Genomic DNA, 22,691 nt, shown 5'->3' on the forward strand with positions numbered 1-22,691 from the left:
AGAAGATCCTGCAGCCCCTGGAGACCACCTATATTTCTGATTCATGAAGGAGGGTGATGCTGCTGTGTCCTCTCCCCATGCAGGTGGAGAACAAATGTATGTTCATTACATTCAGTCTCAGGCCTGTTGCCACTTCCAGGGTTGCTTTCCTGGAAAGTGTGGCAAAGGGCTGCTGGCTGACAGGCTGTCCCCTGAGGGAAAACCAAAGGCAGATGTTTTTTGTGAATTAATAAGAGCATGCAGCTGCACTGTAGGTTGCTCTTGCTACTGCAGGGAGGCTGGTTGGGACAACTGTGAGGGGAGCCTAGAAGAAAGAGGGATCTGGTCATTTGGGGTAGGAACAGAGTCATGGGTTTATAAAGTATTTGAGCTAGAAAATCAGACAGCAGCTACTGGGGCTGTGGCTCCTGGTGCAAGTTTTGGATGGTGTATCAGTTCACTTTGATACAATAATACTGCCTAACAAACAACCCCATAATTCTGTGGCTTACAACAAGAGTTGTCTGTTCTCAGGTCTGTGGGTGGCAGAGGCTTAGCTGGACTCAGCTAGACTTGTCTTCAGGTTTCTGTTTGAATCAGGTGTGCTCCTCACAGCATCCCAATCTGGGACTCAGACTGAAGGAGGCATCATTCCTTGGGTCCTGCAGTTTTCAGGTGGAGGATGAACTCTCAAAGAAACCCACCCGTCTCTTGAAGCTTCTGCTCAGATTGGTGCACTCACATCCACTCTCAGTCTGTCGGTCAAAGCAAGTCATGCAGGCACACCCACAGTCGGTGTGACTGGGAGAGCCTTGCACCCATGCTGGAGCATGGCAAGGGTGGGAGGGCAGGAAGGAACGTGAAAGAAATAACCCAGTCTACCACAGAAGGTTTCCGTCAAGAATGTCTGAGGTATTTGTTAATAACATAAATTCCTGTCCCATAAACTAGATCTGGCAATTGAAAATCTTGACAAAAGCACTAGGATTGGAATCCCAGTGGATTTGCAGCGTTATCTCGGCTCTGGTGCCATGTTTTGAGTTGTACTTGCATGAGTGGAGTGCGTAGCTGCCTGTCTAATTGAATGTTTGAGTTGCAAGCGTGAGTCAGTGACTTAATGTCAGTCAGTGGCTTGTAGAGTTTAAAAGGCTAAGACCTTTCAGAACTCACCTTGACATTTCCTTGCCTCATGAGAAAGCAATTCTACCTGCACTCAATGCATGGACAAGCATGTCCCTTACCTTTTTGAGACTTGTTCTTGTGCTTGCCCTTCAGACACAAAGAGTTTCTTCATCTTTCAAGGAGTAATTTGTCATTTATTTACTCTGAGCCCCTTCCCACTGATAGATCAGGCAGCCTGATCAAAATCTCTACACACTTACAGCCTGTAAGTGGATGGAGTTGCCCTCTTTGTATTAAGGCAGTAGCCCTATTTTTGGCACTCACTCACTCTTTTAACTGACAAAGTTAAAAGACTTGCTCCTTGGAAGGGAAGCTATGATAAACCTAGGCAGTGTATTAAAAAGCAGAGTCACCAGTTTGCCAACAAAAGTCCATATAGTCAAAGCTATAGTTTTTCCAGTATTCATGTAATGATGTGAGAGTTGGACCAAAAAAAGGCTGAGCATAGAATTGATGCCTTTGAATTGTGATACTAAAGAAGACTCTTGAGAGTCCCTTGGACAGCAAGGAGATCAAACCAGTCAATCCTAAAGGAAATCAATCCTGAATATTCATTGGAAGGACTGATGCTGAAGCTGAAGCTCCTATACTTTGGCCACTTGATGCTAAGAGCTGACTCATTGGAAAAGACCCTGATGCTGGGCAAGATGGAAGGCAAAAGAAGAGGGCAAGATGAGATGGTTATATAGCATTACCAACTCAATAGACATGAATTTGAGTAAACTCTGGGAGATCGTGAAAGACAGAGGAGCCTGACCTGCTGCTGTCCATGGGGTTGCAAAGAGTCAAACGTGACTTCAAGACTGAACAACAAAGTATTGAAACGGTGGCACTCAGTGAGATGTACTTGAAACCAGCTATTACATACAATGTGACGCATAATCCATGATTGTTTTTGATCTGTGGGAATATAAAGATTACAGATATGCCGTGATTTAAGAAAGAAAAGCAGTGAAGAACTCCATGGATGGGTGAGGTAGGAGGGAGCCAGATCTTCAGCATCAAAAAGTGAAAGTGTTAGTTGCTTAGTCGTGTCTGACTCTTTGTGACCCCATGGACTGTAGCCCACCAGGCTCCTCTGTCCATGGAATTCTCCAGGCAAGAATACTGGAGTGGATTGCCATTTCCTTCTCCAGAGGATCTTCCAGACCCAGGAATAGAACCTGGGTTTCCAGCATTGGAGGCAAGTTGTTTGTCATCTGAGCTTCCAGGGAAACCACAATTCATCACAGGGTTTCAGGAAATCTGTTTCCAGGTGCCTAGTGGTGTTTCAGGACCATGGACAGCATACAGTACTGCTTTCCAGTCCTTATTTACTTCATGGAACCTGAAAACTTCAGAACTGTGTCCGTGTGTATACTATTTATTTTGCTGGAATCTTCCACTTCTTCTCCACTTTTCTGCTTCATGTCTGTGTATGTGTGTGTGTGTTAAGTCACTTCAGTTATGTCCAATTCTTTGCGACCTTATGGACTGTAGCCTGCCAAGCTTCTAGGTCCAAGGGATTCTCCAGGCAAAAATACTGGAGTGGTTTGCCATGCCCTCCTCCAACTTCATGAGCATCTCATATTTCAGAACCCAGCTCAAACATCCTGTCCTTGATGAAATAGTCACTGCCTTTCTCTGTCTCTGTCGTAGCAACTTTCAGTCTCTAATGTTTTCCAGATAGCAGCCAAGGTTGCTAAACTAGTGACTTTGGGGTAAGTTGTTGGTTTGATGAGAATGGAACCTTGTTTTTCTTCTAAAGCTCCCCAGACCTTAGTGAGTTTTCTGTTCCTCTAACTTTACTTTGGAAATGACAGACTTTATTCCCACCATGCAGAAAGGAGAACAGAATTCAGGGAGGCTTCATGCTTTCCTCAGGACAGTGATACACAAGATGCAGTGTGATCCAGACCTCCCCTCCTAACTGATGGTTGTTTATTTTGCTGTTGTGTGGGTAGAAATATCAGAAACTATAAAGGCTAATTTTTGTAAGTGGCATTCAACATGGTACTTGATGTTCTGAAGAGAGCAAAGGCATCCTGCCAACACCTACTCTCTCCTCACAGTTGGGGCTGGAAGGGAGATTAGTGTTGGGTTTGGAGAAGAAAGCCTTCCGTTCTCTGTGCTGCTCTTCTGCTCCCCACGATGTTTGGTATGGACATGTGATGACTGCCCAGCACCAAGGTGCAGGCGGGCCCCACCTATATTGAACAACCTGTCCTGTATTAAACAGGATTTGCACTAAGCAAGCTCCTGTTCCCAGGCAGCAGGGTTAGACTTCAGGGAATGTTAAAATAAAAGAGAGATTTCTGATCTGTCAGTCTACTCTGTCCTTTCTTCATTATTTCTTCCCATGCTTCCTCCCTTTCCTTCTTCCCTCTTTCATTCATTTTCCTTCCCTCTTTATCACTCCTTTATCTCACTCTTCCTTTCTCTCCCCATGCCCTTTGTCTTTTCAAACACTCTTTCTTCTCCTTCCTTCCTGACTGTCACCTCCTCCCCTCCCACTCAGCAAACATTTGCTAAAAACTTTGTAAGGGCCCTGCATGGTCTCTGGGGATTTGGAGATGAGTCACACAGAGCTCTTCTGGGAATGGAGGGGTATCCAGCCCAGCAGGAGATGGGCACGTGACCAGTGACCATGAAGTGTGATGAGCATTGTGGGGGAGGGGTGCACAAGGGGCAGTGGGGACACGGGGCAGCACCCCAAAGCCTGCACTGGATGGAGTCATACTACCAGAAAGATCTACCATGTAGAGAGTTTGGTATTTTGCTTTTCCACCTAACATTTTATTGTCTAGCACTGTGGTTTATCCTTTAAAATCCCTGGGGAGGGACTTCTGTAGTGGTCCAGTGGTTAAGAGTCTGCCTGCCGGTGCAGAGGACACGGGTTCAATCCCTGGTCTGGGAATCTATGATCTCACTTACTGCAGGACAGCGAAGCCCATGCACCGCAACTACTGAAGCCTGCACGCCCCCAGAGCCCGTGCTCTGCAACAAGAGAAGTAGCCCCCGTTCACCACAACCAGAGAAAGCTTGTGCATATCAGCGGAGACCCATACAGCCATGAATAAATAAATAAAAATTCCTGGGGGATATTTTAGTAGCTGAGTGCTAGCCACTAGTGGTGTGGTATCTTGTCACTCATTTTGATTTACCTCTTTGTGGATAATTCTTTGACCCTGTTTGGGATATTATCCTGAGGACAGATTCCCAGCACTGAATTTCTAGGTCAAAAGTCAAGATCTGTGATACAATTTGTAAAAATGGCTGAGGCATACCCTTACTAAGAAATCCCAGCTTGAAGGAAGCTGTGCAGTTGATCAGTTTCTCTTCTCCCACTTCTGCCCAGTTTGGGCAGTCTCAGTTCAGAAACTTTGGTGGGCTTGAATTCCTCCTTGGTGAAAGCCTTTTCATTATCGTCATTACCATCGTGACCAGCCCAGCCTCGCGTTTGCTTGTGGTGCTTGAGCCCCTGTGAGCCAGCACCTGCTTGCCTCTCCAGCTTCCTCACCCTGTGGTCATACTTCAGCCAGAGGAAACCACTGACAGACCCCGAGCACTCTTGGCACCCCCTAATCCATGCCTGTCCCTGCCATTGCCTCCCTCTATCATCTCCTCTGTCTGTGTTAGGTGCTCAGTCGTGTCTGACTTTCTGCAACCCCACGGACTGCAGCCTGCCAGGATCCTCCATCCATGGGCTTCTCCAAGCAAGAATACTGGAGTGGATTGCCATTCCCTTCTTCATCTCTGTCCTCTGCCACATGGCTAATTCCTACTCACTCTTCAAGCTCAGAATAAGCACGGTTCTCCTGGAAGGGCTGGAGTGGAGGCCTTCTCTGCTCCCACCACCCCTCTGTCCAAGCCCTTCCCACACTGGAGTGCAAAGGTCTGGTTATGATTCAGTCTCTCCCACTGGCCTGAGAATTCCTTAAGGGCAAGATTTTTTTTTTTTAGCTGCATGCACTCTTTTCTTAAGCAAATATTTATTGAGTGTAATTTCTGCTACAGAAAATGGCAAAGAATAAACAATGTATAACTCTGCTGAGTATTCACCAGTGGCAGGTCTGGGCAAAGCATTTTATATACGTACCCCATGGGGTTATCCCTCAGCCCTGTGAGGCAGGGACAATTATCCCCATTTTATAGATGAAGAAACTGAGGCTCAGACAGGTTAAGTCACATGGATAGCAAATGAGCAGGGATTGGAAGCTGCATCTGTCTGACTCGGAACGTTTTGTTCTTACACAACACTGATCCAAGGCCGTGAGCCATGATGAGTGTAAGTCTCTTTGGGTTACTGCTGTCACCCAGGAAGAAGTGGGCAGTCTCTGACATACCCTTGCTGTTAGATTTCTGTTGAATTTTTAAGGAGGTATTTCATTTTCTTTCAAGGTATTTAAAACAGTGAGTCTTGTACAGAGTTTGTCACTGTTTATATCTGCTGACTGTTTGCTCCTTGTAATCCTGGGAGAGGCAGGGTATTGGTATTTTTCTTTTAAATGTGTGATTTTTATTAAGTTCTTCAAAATTATGTGTCATAGAGTTTTTCACTCACACTTCCTGCATGAAGAAAGCGAGTCCTAGAGAGCTAGATCCTCAGGTTCTTTCTAAATTGCATCTGATTACGGGTGGTTATGGCTTCTACCATGTGGGTGTGTGCTAAGTCACATTAGTCATGTCTCTTTGCGACCCTCTTTGTAGCCCACTAGACACCTCTGTCTGTGGGGTTCTGCGGGCAGGAATACTGGAGCAGGTTGCCATGCCTTCTTCCAGGAGCCAAACCTGCATCTCCTGCAACTCCTGCATTGCAGGCGGATTCTCTACTGCTGAGCCACTAGGGAAGCCCCCAGATGGGTGAACATGTTTAAAAACGGGACAGAAGTGTGTTTGATGGAGTGAACGCTGGACAGGAAATTAGGAAACCTTGAGTCTAATCTCCACCCATGTTGATTTTATGAATTTGGGAGGTCAGCCCATCTCAAGCTCCATTTCCATCCAAGGTCAATGGGACCACACATTCCCTGAGAACCATTCAGCACAAACAGGCATGGAGAGCACTGCAGCCATGAAGCACATTTCCTGAGATGTCTTTTGAGAAAAAATATCCTTGTCAAGTGTCCCACAGAATGAGAAGGGTCTAAATTTGGAAAAGATCAACTCAGTTCCCCTCTTGAATATTCACATTACACATCGGCAGTAAAGGATCTGGGAATTCCTGACATAAAAACGATCTCTACATCTCTTTAACCCAGAATTTTCTAAACTCACTGCACCTGGGAATCCCCTTTTGGATCAACATCTATTAAAACCCCGCTGGGCTAGAGTTCCAAAGAACATACTTTTGAAAGTGTCAATTGAAAGGCAAGCACGCTAGTCATTTGAAGGAAGAAAAAAGAAGTCACATCAGCTCTCGCCTTCTGCTGTGAGCTTATTGTTTTTAGAAATAGGCTGGCCCCTGAGAACAGCAAGAGCCAGTACCCTGATGGTAGCTACACATGGTATCTGCTGGTAGCTGGGGGGCGGGGTGGGGATTTGAACATCTGATTCTAGGAAGAGCAGAGCTGGGTGGGGCTGATCTTCTGGGCACAGTGCATTAAATACCACCTTTCAGGATTAGCCTGAAAAGCCCTTTATTAAATGTGACAAGGCACATGGCTGCCCAGGGGACACCGTGTTTCAGAAACCAGGCGCCAGCTGCCAATGACTCACATTTCTCTGCTTTCTAGTGCCCAAGAAAACTGCACAGCAATGTCTCTGCCTCTGGATATGCAGTGCTCAGGGCTCTTTCCTTTGGTCCTGGCTTCTGTCTTAAAGATAAGAGGCAGGTGGTTGGACCTGGGGGTGACTGAGCTTGAAGCCCTTTCCTCCAGAGACCCCCTTCCTGGAGAACAGGACATATGTCTCTTCCTTGGTTTCCTTGGCCCTTGGTTCTTTGTCTCATGGCCACGATGCCGTTTCTCTCCATCTTTATGCAGTTATCCTTCGAGAATTAGTTCAGGTGTTCATCCATTCATCTGTCCTGCCAGGCTGTGCCCAAAGTATTGGAGACCCAGTAGTGAAGAAAACAGGTGAAATCTCTGCCCTCATGGAATCAAGTCTCTGAGGGAACTGCAGGGACAGCTGTAGGCACTGCCCTCCTTCCACAGTAACGCGAGTGCAGCTGGTTCCCTGTGAGTGGTACCTGATGGAGCCAGCGGGGGAACACACCTCTGATGTCAGTGCGACAAGGCACATTTATAAACACACATAAATGTAGACTATGTCAGATGTACTGTGTTAAGAACTGTGTAAACATAAAGTGGCTAAGAGGCGAGGGGTCTGCAGACAAGACCGTGATGTAAGGTGTCCCAAACAAGCCAGCCAAGGGGGGGGACCCTCAGGTGACACTGAGCAGAGAGCTGCCTGGTGCAAGTGAGAGAGTGAATTTCGCCTACGTAGTAGGAGTCCAGATTAAGTAGGGTCTCACTAACTTAGCACTCACTCTGAAGGAAGCATACTGATGCAAGAACCCACTGGAGGGTTCTGAGTAGCAGGCTGTAGGCTCTGTTTCTGCTCAGCAAGCCTTTTTTGATTCCTTAGTTTGTTGTTTGTTTAGTCACTGAGTTGTGTCCCGTGCTTGTCTTTTAACACTGAGCCCCCTGGGAAGCCCCAGACGGCACTAGTGGTCAAGAACCCACTAGCAGGAGATGCAGGAGATGTGGATTTGATCCCTGAGTCAGGAAGATCCCCTGTGGTAGGAAATGGCAAGCCCCCTCCAGTATTCTTGCCTGGAGAATTCCATGAACAGAGGAGCCTGGCGGCTGCAGACCATGGGATTGGGAAGGGCTGGACATGACTGAGTGCGCATGCATGCATGCATTCCATTTGCTGATTCCTTAGTTTGGGTGACAACCTTCTTTTCTAAGCTTATGCAGCATCCTCTGCCTTCCTCTCGTGGTCAGTGCTGTGGGACCACTGGGACCCACATGAGGTGCAGTCTATATCTATAGAGGGTTCCTCAGGGGGCCCTGGTGGGATCTAGCCCCAGTTACTCACTGGGTACCCTGTGTTAGCTGGATCAATGGGTACCTTGTATTGGATTTCCATGTCTGCCTCCCTTACTCCACTTCCTGGAATCACCTCCTAGAATCACTGCTTGCCTCTAAAATTGTCATCTCAGGCTCAGTTTTCAGAGGAACACATGTAAGACCCTCCCTCTGAGGTGGCTACTCTGAATTGTTACTGTTTACTGTAACGGAGAAGGCAATGGCACCCCACTCCAGTACTCTTGCCTGGAGAATCCCATGGATGGAGGAGCCTGGTAGGCTGCAGTCCTTGGGGTCGCTGAGGGTCGGACACGACTGAACGACTTGACTTTCACTTTTCACTTTCATGCATCGGAGAAGGAAATGGCAACCCACTCCAGAGTTCTTGCCTGGAGAATCCCAGGGACGGGGGGAGCCTGGTGGGCTGCCGTCTATGGGGTCGCACAGAGTCGGACACGACTGAAGCGACTTAGCAGCAGCAGCATAACAGTAACAGTTGGCTTCCTACCCAAGGGGTGGGGCTTAAGGGCAGAGGCTGTGCTTTGTCCATCACCACATCTCCAGCTAGGAGGTAACACAAACAGTAAATGGGCATGTGGCAGAAAAAGTTCTCAACCTCCAAGAAGTGCAAGTTAACAAATATTAATGACAACCAAGGGTGTTTTGGTGGTCTCAGAATGGCAAATTGGAGAGGTACTTTTGAAAAGCAGTCTAGTTATATTTATCAAGGGATGCAAGCATGGTTTATACTTCTTGACTCAGTTGTTAAATTTCTGAGAATTTAGCTTAACAGACAGTCCAAATTAAAAGAAAAGCTTTATACACAAAGATGTTCCTTGTAGAAATATGTATCATTGTGAAACATTGAAAAGAACCATGGGGGAGTAATTAACAGTCTATTGTGTATCCATAAAATGAAATATTTTATAACCCCTTAAATGAAATAACTTGAGACAGGCTTATGGTAAAATGCAGAAAGGACACAACCGTGTGTTCTTTCCAGCTCCTAGAATTGGCTGTATTCTTTGCTGCCTCTGGGCCTTGGCACGTCAGTTCTTTCTGCCCAGGCACTTAGCACTCACCCTACTGGCCTTCTTCCTCACCCTTTGGTCCAGCTTATCTAGAATTATTTTCTAGATCTGAGCTTGCCTTATCTGACTCCCCAATAAGGTCAGCAGCCCTTTTGCTATGTGCCCATGATGGGCAACCCCTATAATTCTCCTTTTTTGAACTCAACATACTCCCAGATTTGTTAAACCTCTGTCCATCCCTCACCAGCTCCACAAGAGCTCATTCTTCTCCTGTTCTTCCAGGCTCCTGGGCTAGTATCTGATGGGTGCAGGGGTGAATGAATGACTAGGTGCGCTAGGGTCACAAGTACGGAAGTAGAGGGAAATCGGGAAAAAAACATCAGAACACTGATTGGTGGTGTTTTTCCTGGGGAATGCCACTTTTTTTTTTTTTTTTGGGCCATTTCACTTGTTTGAAAATGTCTTTAAATTGAATTTTGTTGATTTCAATAATAATGCCTGAAGAAATTCTTGTTCTATTTACAAATGACCCAGTTTCTTCCACAAATGAATGACATTTAAAAAGAGGAGGAGATGGTACAAATTTCAGTGGACTGCAGAGAATTGTGGGCTGGATGTGCTCTGGGGACTTCGGGTGGATTCCTCTTCACAATACCCCAGTGTAAAAGGACATTTTTGAGATAATCAAGTAAAATTGAACATGGTCTGGTTATTAACTGAGCTGAAGGAATTGATGATGACTGGGTTTGTTGGGGTAACGGATCTTAGTTGTTTTTTTTTTTAATTGCCTAACAGATTATGTAGTAAAGCATTTATGGGTGAAATGATATCATGTTTGAGATTTGCTTTAAAGTATCTCAGTGAATACAAAGCCAGTGTTTAAGGGGGGAAAGAGGTGAAAGGAGAAGGATGAAGTCTTTAAAGAATCTGGATGAAGGCTAGCAGGGGGCTTTTTAAGACTATTTCTTTACTTTAGAAGAGTTGAAAATTTTATGCTGAAAGTTAGAAAAAAGCATTTCTTGGCTTTTCTATAATGACATTTACTACTTTGCTTGGCTTTTCAGAGTGACCGACTTCTCATCAAGGGTGGACGCATCATCAACGATGACCAGTCCTTCTATGCCGACGTCTACCTGGAAGATGGACTCATAAAGTGGGTGGACCAAACACACCTTTTAAAGAAGCCCGTCTCCTAAGCTGCCCAGCCCTTAGAGGAAGTAGAAGGCTGGCATTCTGCCCCAGAATAACTGTGCTGGTTCTTGTGACTCCCAGGGATGGAGACATGTGGGGAGGCGCAAACCATGGGTGGAAAAGGGGATGGTGTTTGCTGAGCAGCCCATGACGACACAGGCTCCCTGCCATGGTGCTCACACAGGCCGTGAGGCCCACAGAGGCTGTGAGGCACACACACCGGCCCTTCTTCTGTTCTTGGCAGGTGGTGGGCCCCTGGGGGCAAGTGGCTGCTGCACGTTGCAGAATGAGTTAGGGGCAAGGGCCCAATTCCAGCCTAGCACACCTGACTAGATTCATAGCTTTTTTCCCCTACATGCCCGCAGTTTCTGGAATTGGGTGGAGGGGGCCAGGAGAGAAGGAGGCATGTTTGGCCTCCAAACAGTTCTCCCCTGGGAGACTTGCATCCATAAATCCTCCATCTGAAATGCCTTGCCCCTCCCCCATCCTCATGTCATGCCCCTGCCTCCCAGCTCCTGTTTGTCCTACCGGCCCAGCTCGTGTGGCTCCTCTTCCAGGAAGCCTTCCAGAACCCAGACTGTTCCTCTGTGCTGAATGTGCCCACCTCCCCCTCACCACCTCCACCAATGCCCTTGCCGCTGGTGAGAGATCTTGTCTTACTGCCTGCCATCCCATAGGGCCTAGCACTGTGCCAGGGATGGATGGGACCCCAGAGTGTTGATAAAGCAAGTGTAACATACAAATCTAGACATCAGAAGGTGGGGACCTCAGTCTCAGCCGCGGTATAGCCTGGAACCAGAAAGGATGGTGGGGTGGGGTGGAGTGTGGTGGGATGCATTGTAAAGTGAGGTTTCTGAGTCACTGCGGCTTAGGTGAGGCACAACTACTCCGCATTGAGCTCCCCACTTATGTGAGGCCTCTGGGGTCCTGAGCGTGAAGGACATAGTTACATGGAGAACCCTTTCATGGAACCACTATTCCCACCCGCCATGTGCAGTTGGAGGTTGGAAGACTTGCAGTCCAGGATGTGAGCAGATGGAGCCCATGCTCATAGGTTGGGCTGCAGTTATTAAGTGCTTGCTGTTTGTGTGAGGTCACCCAGGGTATTCAGGAAATAAGCAGTGTCTGTAAATCTAAGATTCATCAACTCTTCATGGAAGACGCCTTTTACTTTTAACCCTGTTGCTGTAAAGCTTTTTAAGCACTGGAGGTGCCTTTCCTGCCTTACTAAGCAGAGCAAGTGACTATGTCTGAACGCCTTACAGAGTCTCAGATGGTCGTGTGGGGCCCAGGTCCCTGCTGGTTGAGAAGGAGGTGTGGAAGTGAGGAGAGCCCAAGGAACCGCCTGTCACGAGGAGGCTGTTATTTCTCTTCACTCTGATTAAACCCCAAGAATCCTTTCATCTTGCGGCCATTCACCAAGTGTTACTAAAAGCCATTCAGCTATGTTTGTGCAACATTTGTTATGATTCATCGAGGGCTCCATCCAATTTGCTGAGCATTGGAGAATCAGATGCTGATGGCTGAGGACTTTTTTTCTGAACGGTGGTGAGGATGATGCTGGCTGGGCACCGGTGCCTGCTTCTCCCAGTTCCTTCCTTTCTTTTCTTTCCTTCCATCCACATTGTCACTGAGAACCATTCAGGGAGTCCTCCTCCTAATTCGTGGGGGCTGATTGGGTGTCCTGTTTAGTTTAATCCCAGTTTGGAGAGAACCTGCTGCTTCTGTGGAAGGGAAGAAGGAAGGCATCTGAGCTTGGTAGGCAGAGTCTGATAGTAGACTGGGGGACACTGAGCTTGAATCCAGACCCAACACTGGCTCGCTGGGTGGCCTTGGACAAGTTACCACCCCTCTCTGAGTTCCGTTTTCCTCTTTTGTAAAATGTGAACACTTCCTCCCTCACAAGTTGTTGGCAAGAGATGAGAGAGGGTTTGTAAAAAGGCGATGATCTGCCTGGTTAGAATGGCCCTGAAGGGTAGGCCTTGTTGACGCTGCGGTGTGGCAGCCAAGTCACACAGACCAGGATCAGGCTCGGGTGTGGCTCCGCTGGTTCCCACTGGAAGGCTGTGCCGAGGTGTCTGTCTGCATGTTCGTTCTGATTGGGCTGTGCCTGTTCCTTTGTGAGTGGTACACATTCTGAACGTCACCCTGTCGTCTTTAACAGCTAGTGTGAACGTGAATGAGACCTTCCATAAAGGGCTTAGAAAAGTCTTCCATGGTCAGTGCACAAGAGCAGTTCACGGCTCTTGTTATAAGGCTTGGGGGTGACTTCCCTGAACCCCCTTCCCTTCAGCTCCTGGCATCGTCCATGATCTTGGAGATGGGCAGTGGGGAGACCGGACCCGGCAGGATTCTCTGCATGATGATGGGAATTCTAGAGGGAGGAGGGTTGGTGATTAGAAGCAGCAGCAGCTGCGGTTGTTGTGCTGGTGAAATTGGCAGAGATGCTGACATTTCCTGGGGCTTACTGTGGCCTTGGCACTGTGCTTGGACTAGAACCGTTTCCATTTTCAGGGCAAACTGTGATGCTCCACTTCTGTTGGAAGACCCCCCACATAGAGCCCGGTCACCTCTGTGCCCCAAGCAGCCAGCCCAGGAGTCCAGAAGATCAAGGAGCTTCTGCTTCTACTCCTGTGTGTGGACTCTGGCGCCTGACGTTTGTGGTCACTGAAGCAACATTTTCCTGCGTCTTCATTACTGATGTTTTTAGATAACTTAGAGAAACTAATGTTGGGGCCAAATCCCAACCGTTCAGCACAACTGGATTTCTTTTTGAAAAATTTTTATTTATTTATGCACTTTTAACTGTGTTGGGTCTTCATTGCTACCTAGGCTTTTCTCTAGTTGTGGCGAGCAAGGGCTACTCTTGGTTTCATTGTGTGGGCTTCTCACTGCGGTGGCTTCTTTTGTGGAGCACGGGCCCTAGGGTGCTAGGTTTTGGTGCTTGCGGCATGAGGGCTCAGTAGTTGGGCTCCTGGGCACGAGGGCACAGGCCCAATAGCTGTGCTGCACGGGCTTAGCTGCTCCGTGGCACGTGGGATCTTCCCGGATCAGGGATCAAACTCTTGCCTCCTGCATTGGCAGGCGGGTTCTTTACTACTGAGTCACCAGGGAAGCCCCTGGATTTCTGTTTTAAATAACCATTGCTTGTGGTCTCTGGTGGGCGCTGGCCATGGAGGCTGTTGAGTCTGTCCTGGTCTTTCTCCACCCACCCCCAACCCCATCCCTCCACTGGCCCCTAGATACATCTCCTGACTCTGGTTCCAACATACAAGACACAGCCGATAGATGCCGCAGGGGCAAGGCTTTGAGATTCTTAGGCTCTTCTTCCTCCTTCCCCAACTTTTGGAATTTGCCCCACTTCTCGAGGACATTTGCAGGCAGCAAGCACATGGGGAATGGAAGGGCTGGTCAGTCTATCTAGAAAAGCCCTGCCACCCTCGATGTGACTCCCTCTAGGTTTTATGGTGCTAATGCCTGATGGTTAAGCAGCTTTCCTGAGGCCAGTGCTCACAACTGTTTTCTATGAGGATTGCATGTCTGTATCAGTTTGCCGGGGCTGATGTAAGAGTGCACAGATGGGGAGGTTTAAACATCAGATACTTGTTTTTTCCAGTTCTGGGGGCCGGATGTCTGAGATCAGGGTATGGGTAGGTTGGTTTCTTCTGAGGCTTGGGATGCCCGTCTTCTCTGTGTTCCCATATGGTCTTCCCTGTACACGTCTGTGTCCTAATCTTCTTTGCTCCTAAGAATACCGGTTATATTGGGTCAGGGCCCACCCTAGTGACCTTGTTTTAACTTAATGATCTCTTTAGAGGCCGTCTCTGCAAGTATAGTCTTATTCTGAGGGGCTAGGGGTTAGGACTTCAACATACGGATTTGGGAATGTCAGAGTTCATTCCATAGCCTTGCCTTTGAGGACTTGCAGAGCTAAGGGGTCTTGTCACTCTGCCTCCCTGCCATTGCTCATCTCTGTGTCCCCAAGGCAGTTGCCAAGAAACTAAGAAGTACTCTTGAGTGACAAGCTGTTCAGAGAACGCTTTCCCACTTAAGGCCAATGCTGGTCTCACTGCTCTCGGGTTCAGCTCTGCCCCTGCCTCCCCCTGGAAGCCCTCCCGGATCACCAGGGCTGATGATGTGCTCCCCAACCCTCAGTGTGAACTGGGTTGTAATAAACATCTGCTTGTATGTCTCTCCTCATTAGGCTGTGAGCCCCTGGAGGGCAGGGACCCTGCCTGAGTTTTCTCTGTCCACCTGGTGCCCTGGGTGGGACCTGCCCCAGAAATTGCACAGTTGGCAGCCATTTTTTCTAAGAACCAAAATCTGTCTTTATTGTCTGTTTGCAGGCAAATAGGAGAGAACTTAATTGTTCCCGGTGGAGTGAAGACCATTGAGGCCAACGGGCGGATGGTTATTCCTGGAGGTATTGATGTCAACACCTACCTGCAGAAGCCCTCCCAGGGGATGACGGCTGCTGATGACTTCTTCCAAGGGACCAAAGCAGCGCTGGCGGGCGGGACCACAATGATCAGTGAGTCGTACTCCTGCTTTAGGCCATAGGCTGCTACTTCTCTTTCAAATCCCCAGCATTGTGAGCAACATCGGGCTCTTTGCTCTGGGTACCCGGTGTGCAGAAGGCTAAAGTTTTAGAACCAGTGAGGCAGGTGTTGTTATGACCATTGGGAAAGCAGAGGCTGAGAGAGAGAAGCTGCTGAAACTTTCACAGCTGGAAAGTGGTTGTGTCAGTATTGCTGCTGAGATAATGATGCATAGCATAATGTTTCCAAACTTTGAAAATCACGTTGCCATGGAAACCATGGAGGAGTAAGTTTAAAGGAGGAGAGAGTGATTTGCCATGTCCTGAGAGGTCAAGTAGAGTAAGGACTGGAAAGTCAAATTAGCAAAGGCTAATCTGATGCTCTATGTGGGCGGAGGAGTGAGAGGGGCTGGGTAGCAGATACTGCTCTTTATGGCTGTGAAGGGTGGATGTTAGAAACAGGGCGGGAACAGAGGGATGTGCAAAGCCCAGTGTGGTTTGAAAGACAGATGTCTCCCCATTGATATGCTTTACATCTAAGACTTTATTTGAAAAAGGGATGGTGAAGTTCATATTCTTTTAAGTCCTTTTCACCTTTGCATTCTATGCCCAAGAAGGTAACATGGAGTCACAGGAGACGGTCCAGTCTTTATCACTGACGGGACTCTGGGAATCTTCTCTGTACTCCTTACTAGTTGTGTGACCTTGGACGTTTTTCACCTTCTTTAAGCCTCAAGTTTCCTCATCTGCCAAGTGGGAGTGTTTATACTCACTTCACAGGGTAGTTGTGAGGATTTTATTAGATAATTTAGGTAAAGCCTTTGTGGCAGTATGTGACACATCATAAGCATTCAATAAGCAGTCATGATAACAATGGTGATGAGGAGGAGGAAGATGAGATTACAGTAACAGCGGAGGTGGCAGTGAAGACTGAGATGGTGGTGACCGTTTCCTGCTGATGATTTTGATAATGATGGTGACGACAATAACAATATTGATGTTGATGATGGTGAGAGTGATGAAGGGGATGGTGATGCGGAGGATGTTGGTCTGGATGGTGTAAGTGGTGGTGATGATCATGGTGATGGGGGGATAAGGGATGGTCACAGTAGTTATGCTGTTTGGAGGTGATGGTGATGATGATGGCAGGGAAGAGGCTACCATTGGAACAACTTGGGTCCTGAGCATCTTGGCATGTGACACATATTTTTCTGTCCCAGTTGACCATGTTGTTCCTGAACCTGGGTCCAGCCTGCTGACCTCCTTTGAGAAATGGCATGAAGCAGCAGACACCAAATCCTGCTGCGACTACTCTCTCCATGTGGACATCACCAGCTGGTACGATGGCGTTCGGGAGGAGCTCGAGGTCCTGGTGCAGGACAAAGGTCAGTTACAGCCCCAGAAGCGGGGCACAGTTCTGGAATCATTGTATCTTCGGTGGATCTGGTTTGTGGAGTTAAGAATCTCTTTAACTGCATCTGTTCTGAGCCCAACTGTGAGCTCTGCCCTGCCACGTGAACAGTGGAAATATTGGACCCTCCTTAAAGAGTCTGTCTTCTTCTCCTTCAGATCCTTTGGAGAGTCCCTCTGTTCATAGAAAAAAGCCTGATTTCCTGAGCCTTGCACACAAGGCCCCTACTGACCTAGCCTCACTTTTCTCTCTCCCCACCACACTTATCTGGGTGTTTATTATCCTGAATGCCACCCCCTGAAACCTGCTACATTGCTGGGTCTTTGTTCTTGGTATCCCTATACCTGCATCCAGGGATGCCCATTCTTCTCTCTGGTACCCAGCTCAACTATCACCTCCTCTGATTTCCCTGATCAGAATTGCTTTATCCCTTGAATATCCATAGCAGGTTACTGGGGCTTGTTTGGCACACCTTTTCCATTGCTTTTGCTTTGTTTTTTGGATTGAAGACCCTTGTCTGTCTGGCTCTTCTGTTAAACTCTGAGCTTATGATCAGAGGGGATCATGTCTGTGCATCTCTATGTCCATCCTGGCCCTCCCCTGTGTGGGCTCACACAGGCTGTCCCTTCACAGTGTGGGTACCTTACAGTGTGTTACACCAAATGAAGATAAACTGAACTGAAGACCCACAGAAGCAGAGAAGAGAACAGAGTGAAGAAGATATGAGTGGTCCCTCCAGAAAGGGGGCAATTTTGAGGCTCTCTGAAGAGACAGCCTCAAATAAATGAGATGCTTCAAGGAGAGAAAGGGGGGTACTTTCAATTTTTAAAATATATATGCTGTGTTTTCTTATACAAGTATCATCACCACAATATGAAAAAAGAAAATCAAGAGAAGGAAAAAAAAAAGTTCCCCCTCTGGTCCTACCCCCAAATCACCACTTACTATCAATGTTAAAGATTATTGCTTTCCATTCCCTATTTAGACAGTTTTCTCCTTATATAGTTACACAGTAGCAGTTACTTGGAATTCTTCTTTTTTCACTTAACATTTTATGAATAATCATTACTCTTCATTAATAACTTTTTATGGCTCGTAACATACAATGTAATGGCTAATTTGCTCAGCTATTTCCTTTTTATTGGGCACTTAGGTTTTCCGTTTGCTTTACTGTAAATTGTGTTTGGTGAACATCTTTGTGTATAAACATTTGTTTGCATCTCTAATTATTTCCTTAGATTTTCAGAAATGGCATTACAGGGTCAAAGTTTTAACTTTTTTCAAAAGTCTGACACTTATTTCCAAATTGCTTTCCACAAAAATGCACCCACTTGCATGCCCACTGCTCTATGTCCGTCACTCCCTCCATGTTTGCACCATTGGGTCTTATTGCTTCTATGAAATCCTTGCTAATTTGATGAATAAAAGTCAGTCTGCTGTTGAACATTACAATGCTTCAACTGCTAATTATGTTAAACATTTTGTGCACGCTTTTCCTTTATGTGAATATCTGATGGTGTTCCTTGCCTGTTTACCAGTTTGGGTCTTATGATCTGAACTTCTATATCCAGATAGTTTTATCCCTTCATTGAAGTTGCTGTGAGTCACTCTCTTTTTTTATACAGAATCACAGTCCAGGATGTAAAAAGATCCCAGAAGTTGGGCTGCCTGGATCTGAATCCTGCCCTCATGCTTCTTGGCTATGGGATACTGTGCAAGTCACCAAGCTGACCTCTCTGAGGCTCACCTGGTGATCTCAGCACCAGAGCTCTGGTACCAGGGTGAGACCCCTGGTCTGAGCTTGGTGTTAATTCTCCATTCAAGAAAGGAAGCAACTTAAATGTCCATCAGATAAACAAAATGTTATCCATCTGTAAAATGGAGTGTCATTCAGCTTTGAAAAGAAAGGGGATTCTGACACCTGCTATGACTTGGTGAGCCTTGAGGACATGATAAGCCAGTCACAAGAAGGCCGATGCTGTGTGACTGTGCTCCTATGAGGGGCCTGTTGTCATCCAGCTCAGAGAGAGTATACACAGGTGGTTGCCAGGGCCTGGGGGGAAGGGGAACGTGGAGTTAGTGTCTAATTTGTTGTTGTTCAGTCACTCAGTCATGTCTGGCTCTTTGCTCCACTATGGACTGCAGCATGCCAGGCTTCCCTATCCTTCACCATCTCCTGGCGTTTGCTCAAACTCATGTCCATTGAGTCGGTTATGCCATCCAACCATCTCACCCTCTATCATCCCCTTCTGCTTTCTATCTTTTCTAGCATCAGGGGCTTTTCCAATGAGTCGACTCTTCACATCAGGTGACTAAAGTATTGGAGCTTCAGCTTCAGCATCAGTCCTTCCAAAGAATATTCAGGGTTGATTTCTTTTAGGATTGACTGGTTTGATCTCCTTGCTGTCCAGGGGACTCTCAAGAGTCTTCTCTAACACCACAATTCAAATCAATTCTTTGGTGCTCAGCCTTTTTTATGTTCCAACTCTCACATCCATGCATGACTACTGGAAGAACCATAGCTTTGACTAGATGGACCTTTGTTGGCAAAGCACTCTTTTTTTAATGCTTTTTAATATGTTGTCTAGGTTTGTCATGGCTTTTCTTTCAGGAAGTCTTTTAATCTCATGGCTGCAGTCACCATCCGTATTGATCTTGAAGCCCAAGAAAATAAAGCCTGTCACTGTTCCCATTGTTTCCCTATCTATTTGCCATGAAGTGATGGGACTGCATGCCATGATCTTAGTTTTTTGAATGTTGAGTTTTAAGCCAGCTTTTTCACTCTCTTCTTTCACCTTCATCAAGAGGCTCTTTAATTCCTCTTTGATTTCTGTCATAAGGGTGGTGTCATCTGCATATCTGAGGTTATTGATACTTCTCCCAGCTACCTTGATTCCAACTTGTGCTTCATCCAGCCTGGCATTTCACATGATGTATTCTGCATATAAGTTAGATAAGCAGGGTGACAATATATAGCCTTGGCATGCTCCTTTCCCAATTTGGAACCAATCTGTTGTTCCATGTTTGGTTCTAACTGTTGCTTCTTGACCTGCATACAGATTTCTCCAAAGGCAAGTAAAGTGGTCTGATATTCCCATCTCTTTAAGAATTTTTCAGTTTGTTGTGATCCACACAGTCAAAGGCTTTAGCATAGTCAATGAAGCAGAAGTGTTTAATGGGGATAGAGTTTCCGGTTTTGAAATGGAAGCACAGCAGTGTGCATGTACGTAAACCACTTAAAATGGTGCAGATGGTAAATTTTAGGTGAGGTGTATTTTACTACAACAAATAAAAAGCAGCATTTATTATTTGAGCACAACTCTGTGGAAAGGCACTTTGGTCTGGGCTCAGCTGGGCGGTTCTGCTGCCCACATGTGGCTTACTTATGCTGTAGGCCCCAGCTGGGAGGTGGGGGCTGCCTGGGATGGCGCTCTGCACCCTCCCTTCCCTGGCAGCTCTCATAGGCTTCTTCCCGTGCTGTCTCCATGAGGCTGATGGAGCTGCAAGCCCTCTGAGCCCAGGCTTGGAATGTGTCCACTCACACTTCTGCTTCATTCTGCGGTTCAGAGTCAGTCTCAAGACAGCCCACATTCAAGAAATGAGAAAATAGATTCTACCTCTTGAGAAAGGTTGTTGTAAAAGTTTTGTGAATCTTTAAACTATTTACCAGCCTGTTTAACTTCTTCCTGCCTCCTGCTTTTACATGAAATTATCTCATTTATTTGTTTGTTCACAGCTTATTTCCACTAGAATATAGATAGGAATCTTTCCTGCCTCCTTCATAGCTGTATCTCTAGCTTCTAGAGTGGTACTGGCCCATAGTCCATACTCAGTGAATATTTGATGAGTCAGACAATGAATATTCCCTGAGAAAGGGCTTCTGGGCTCTCATAAGTTTCAGAAATGCTTCCCATTTATTCTCTTCTTGAATATTCTTAATGCACATTGTCATGTAAAAATCTGTCTTACAGCCAATAAACCTATTTATTGTTTATGAATCCAGTTTTTCTTCACTGATATAAATATCAGTCTCCCTATGTTTGATTATGGAGAAGGCAATGGCACCCCACTCCAGTACTGTTGCCCAGAAAATCCCATGGATGGAGGAGCCTGGTAGGCTGCAGTCTATGGGGTCGCTAAGAGTCGGACACGACTGAGCGACTTCACTTTCACTTTCCACTTTCATGCATTGGAGAAGGAAATGGCAACCCACTCCAGTGTTCTTGCCTGGAGAATCCAATGGATGGAGTAGCCTGGTGGGCTGCAGGCCATGGGGTCGCACAGAGTCGGACATGACTGAAGCGACTTAGCAGCAGTAGCAGCATGTTTGATTATAAGCAAGAGACTCACTCCAGAGCTTGGCTTCAGCTAAACAAAGCAGCTTTCCTTTAGTGATAGAGACGTGTATTCAGGGATCCATGAATACATCTGTGCCATGCCAGGAAGTCTTCCTGTGCTCATCCCTGCCTTTCTCTCTGAGCCAGCCCTGCCCTCCTCCTACCCTTGACCTGCATTCTCTATTTCCGTAGTCCCCGCAGTGGAATATAACAGCCCACACTTTGTCTGGGTGGACATCTGTTTCAAAGACCAGTCAGATGTCCTTTGCTGTCACTTGGACTCAGTCCCTCCTCCTGGCTCAGCTCAGCATCTGTTAGATGCCCAGCCCTGGACCAGCCATCTGTGATCTGTGGCCACGCGGCGTGAACATGGCTGCTTCCAAGGTTACTGGTTGGATACGGGGAGGGCATTTTCTAAAAAATGTAAGATAGTTCTGAGAACTGGAGGGTGTTATGGATGGCTTGATGGCTCAGTAGGTGTTCAGTGTCATCCTTTAGCCTTGGTGCTCCTTGCAGCCTCCTTGGAGGAGGACTGTGATGATGGAGTTTATGAATTTGGGAGGTTTTTGAGTAACAGGGCTGACTGTATTTCCCAAAGTTTTACCGCTAGTAGTAGAATTATCGGGCCAAAGATACTAAACCACAACTCTTGATACGGATTGGTTTTCCAAGCAGGTGCAAATTGGTTGTGCCAATCTTCCTGTCACTTGTTATGAAAGAGCATCATTTTGATGCTTATTCACTAGTGTTGAGCAGCATATTTTAAACTGTACAGTACTGAGGTTTCCATCTGAATTACTTTGATTACACATAAGACCAAATAGTGTTTATCTTTATTTGTTAGCCAACTAAAAAAAGTTGTCTAAAAATTGAGTGCCTTTTTTCTGCTTTATTGCTTTTATTTTAATCTTTTTTAACTGTAAAATGAAGCATGCAGAAAATCACAGAAGAAAATATGTGACTTTATGAATTACAAGATTCCCCTTTCCAGGCGAGAAATAGAACTTTGCCCCAAACAAAGACCCGGTGCTGAACTTCTCATGGGCCCCCGCTGCAGTCCCAACTCCCTCCTCTGCCCAGAAGCAACTCCGGGCTGATGATACTCTTTAAATAAGAGGTTTTGAAAAAAGAAACTTTTGTTTAGTTTGTTGCAGAAATGTTCACCATGTTGGTTGTTTGCTTTTTATTTTGAATTTTTAAGACTTACAGAAAATTTCCATTTAAAATGAGTCAACTCTATCATGATTTGGACGAAAGCGAATCTGAGACAGCTTTACCCCCATCCACCCACTCACCAGAACCAGTTCTAAGGCATATTTATCAATTCTGCCAATTCATTATTTCTGCTTTTATATTTGTATTGTTTACTTCTAATTTCTGGTGAATTTCCGGACTGAGTGACTGAACTGAACTGATTGTAGAAGTTTACTCCATTGATATGTTTCTCCTCTCTTTCCAAACATAACAAAGCATCTAAGGCTATGAATATACCTTTCATGGTGGTTTTACCTGTTCGTTGTTGTTCGGTTGCTAAGTTGTGTCCAACCCTCTGCCATCCCACGAACTCCAGCACACCAGGCTTCCCTGTCCTTCACTATTTCCCAGGGCTTGCTCAAACTCATGTCCATTGAGTCAGTGAAGTCATCCAACCATCTCATCCTCTCTCACCCACTTTTCCTGCCCTCAGTCTTTCCCAGCATCAGGGTCTTTTCCAGTGAGTTGGCTCTTTTCAGCACATGTTGTGGGTGTGGAAGGTGAAATAATGGTCCCTTGTTCTCGGGCCCCTTGAAGGCATTTTAGGAGCAGTCCTCTCCCCACCTCCCCTGCTCCCCCCCAACCTCTGACTGCACAGTAAATCCTGTCATTTCAGCCTTTTCACGTTCCCACTCCCTCTCCATCCCTGCAGCTCCTGCCCTGGTTCAGAGCCTCACCTCACCTGTCCCTTTTGCCTTCAGCATCTTCCAACTCGCCTCCATGTCTCCCTGCTGTTCTGCACAGCCATCCTTCCAG

The 22,691-nt window shown here is 46.6% G+C and overlaps 1 protein-coding gene across 2 annotated transcripts in view; it reads left to right on the forward strand.

Annotated features, from left to right (window-relative positions):
- Positions 1-22,691, forward strand: part of CRMP1 (collapsin response mediator protein 1) — a 62,354-nt gene that overhangs the window by 13,267 nt on the left and 26,396 nt on the right. For both annotated transcript variants that reach the window (XM_055589076.1, XM_055589077.1), the window contains exons 2-4: positions 10,270-10,358; positions 14,743-14,927; positions 16,154-16,318. In XM_055589076.1, coding sequence (XP_055445051.1) covers positions 10,270-10,358; positions 14,743-14,927; positions 16,154-16,318 — 439 coding nt within the window. The remainder of the gene's footprint in view (positions 1-10,269; positions 10,359-14,742; positions 14,928-16,153; positions 16,319-22,691) is intronic.

The sequence above is a fragment of the Bubalus kerabau genome, chromosome 7, assembly GCF_029407905.1.
Source record: "Bubalus kerabau isolate K-KA32 ecotype Philippines breed swamp buffalo chromosome 7, PCC_UOA_SB_1v2, whole genome shotgun sequence".
Lineage (NCBI taxonomy): Eukaryota > Metazoa > Chordata > Mammalia > Artiodactyla > Bovidae > Bubalus > Bubalus kerabau.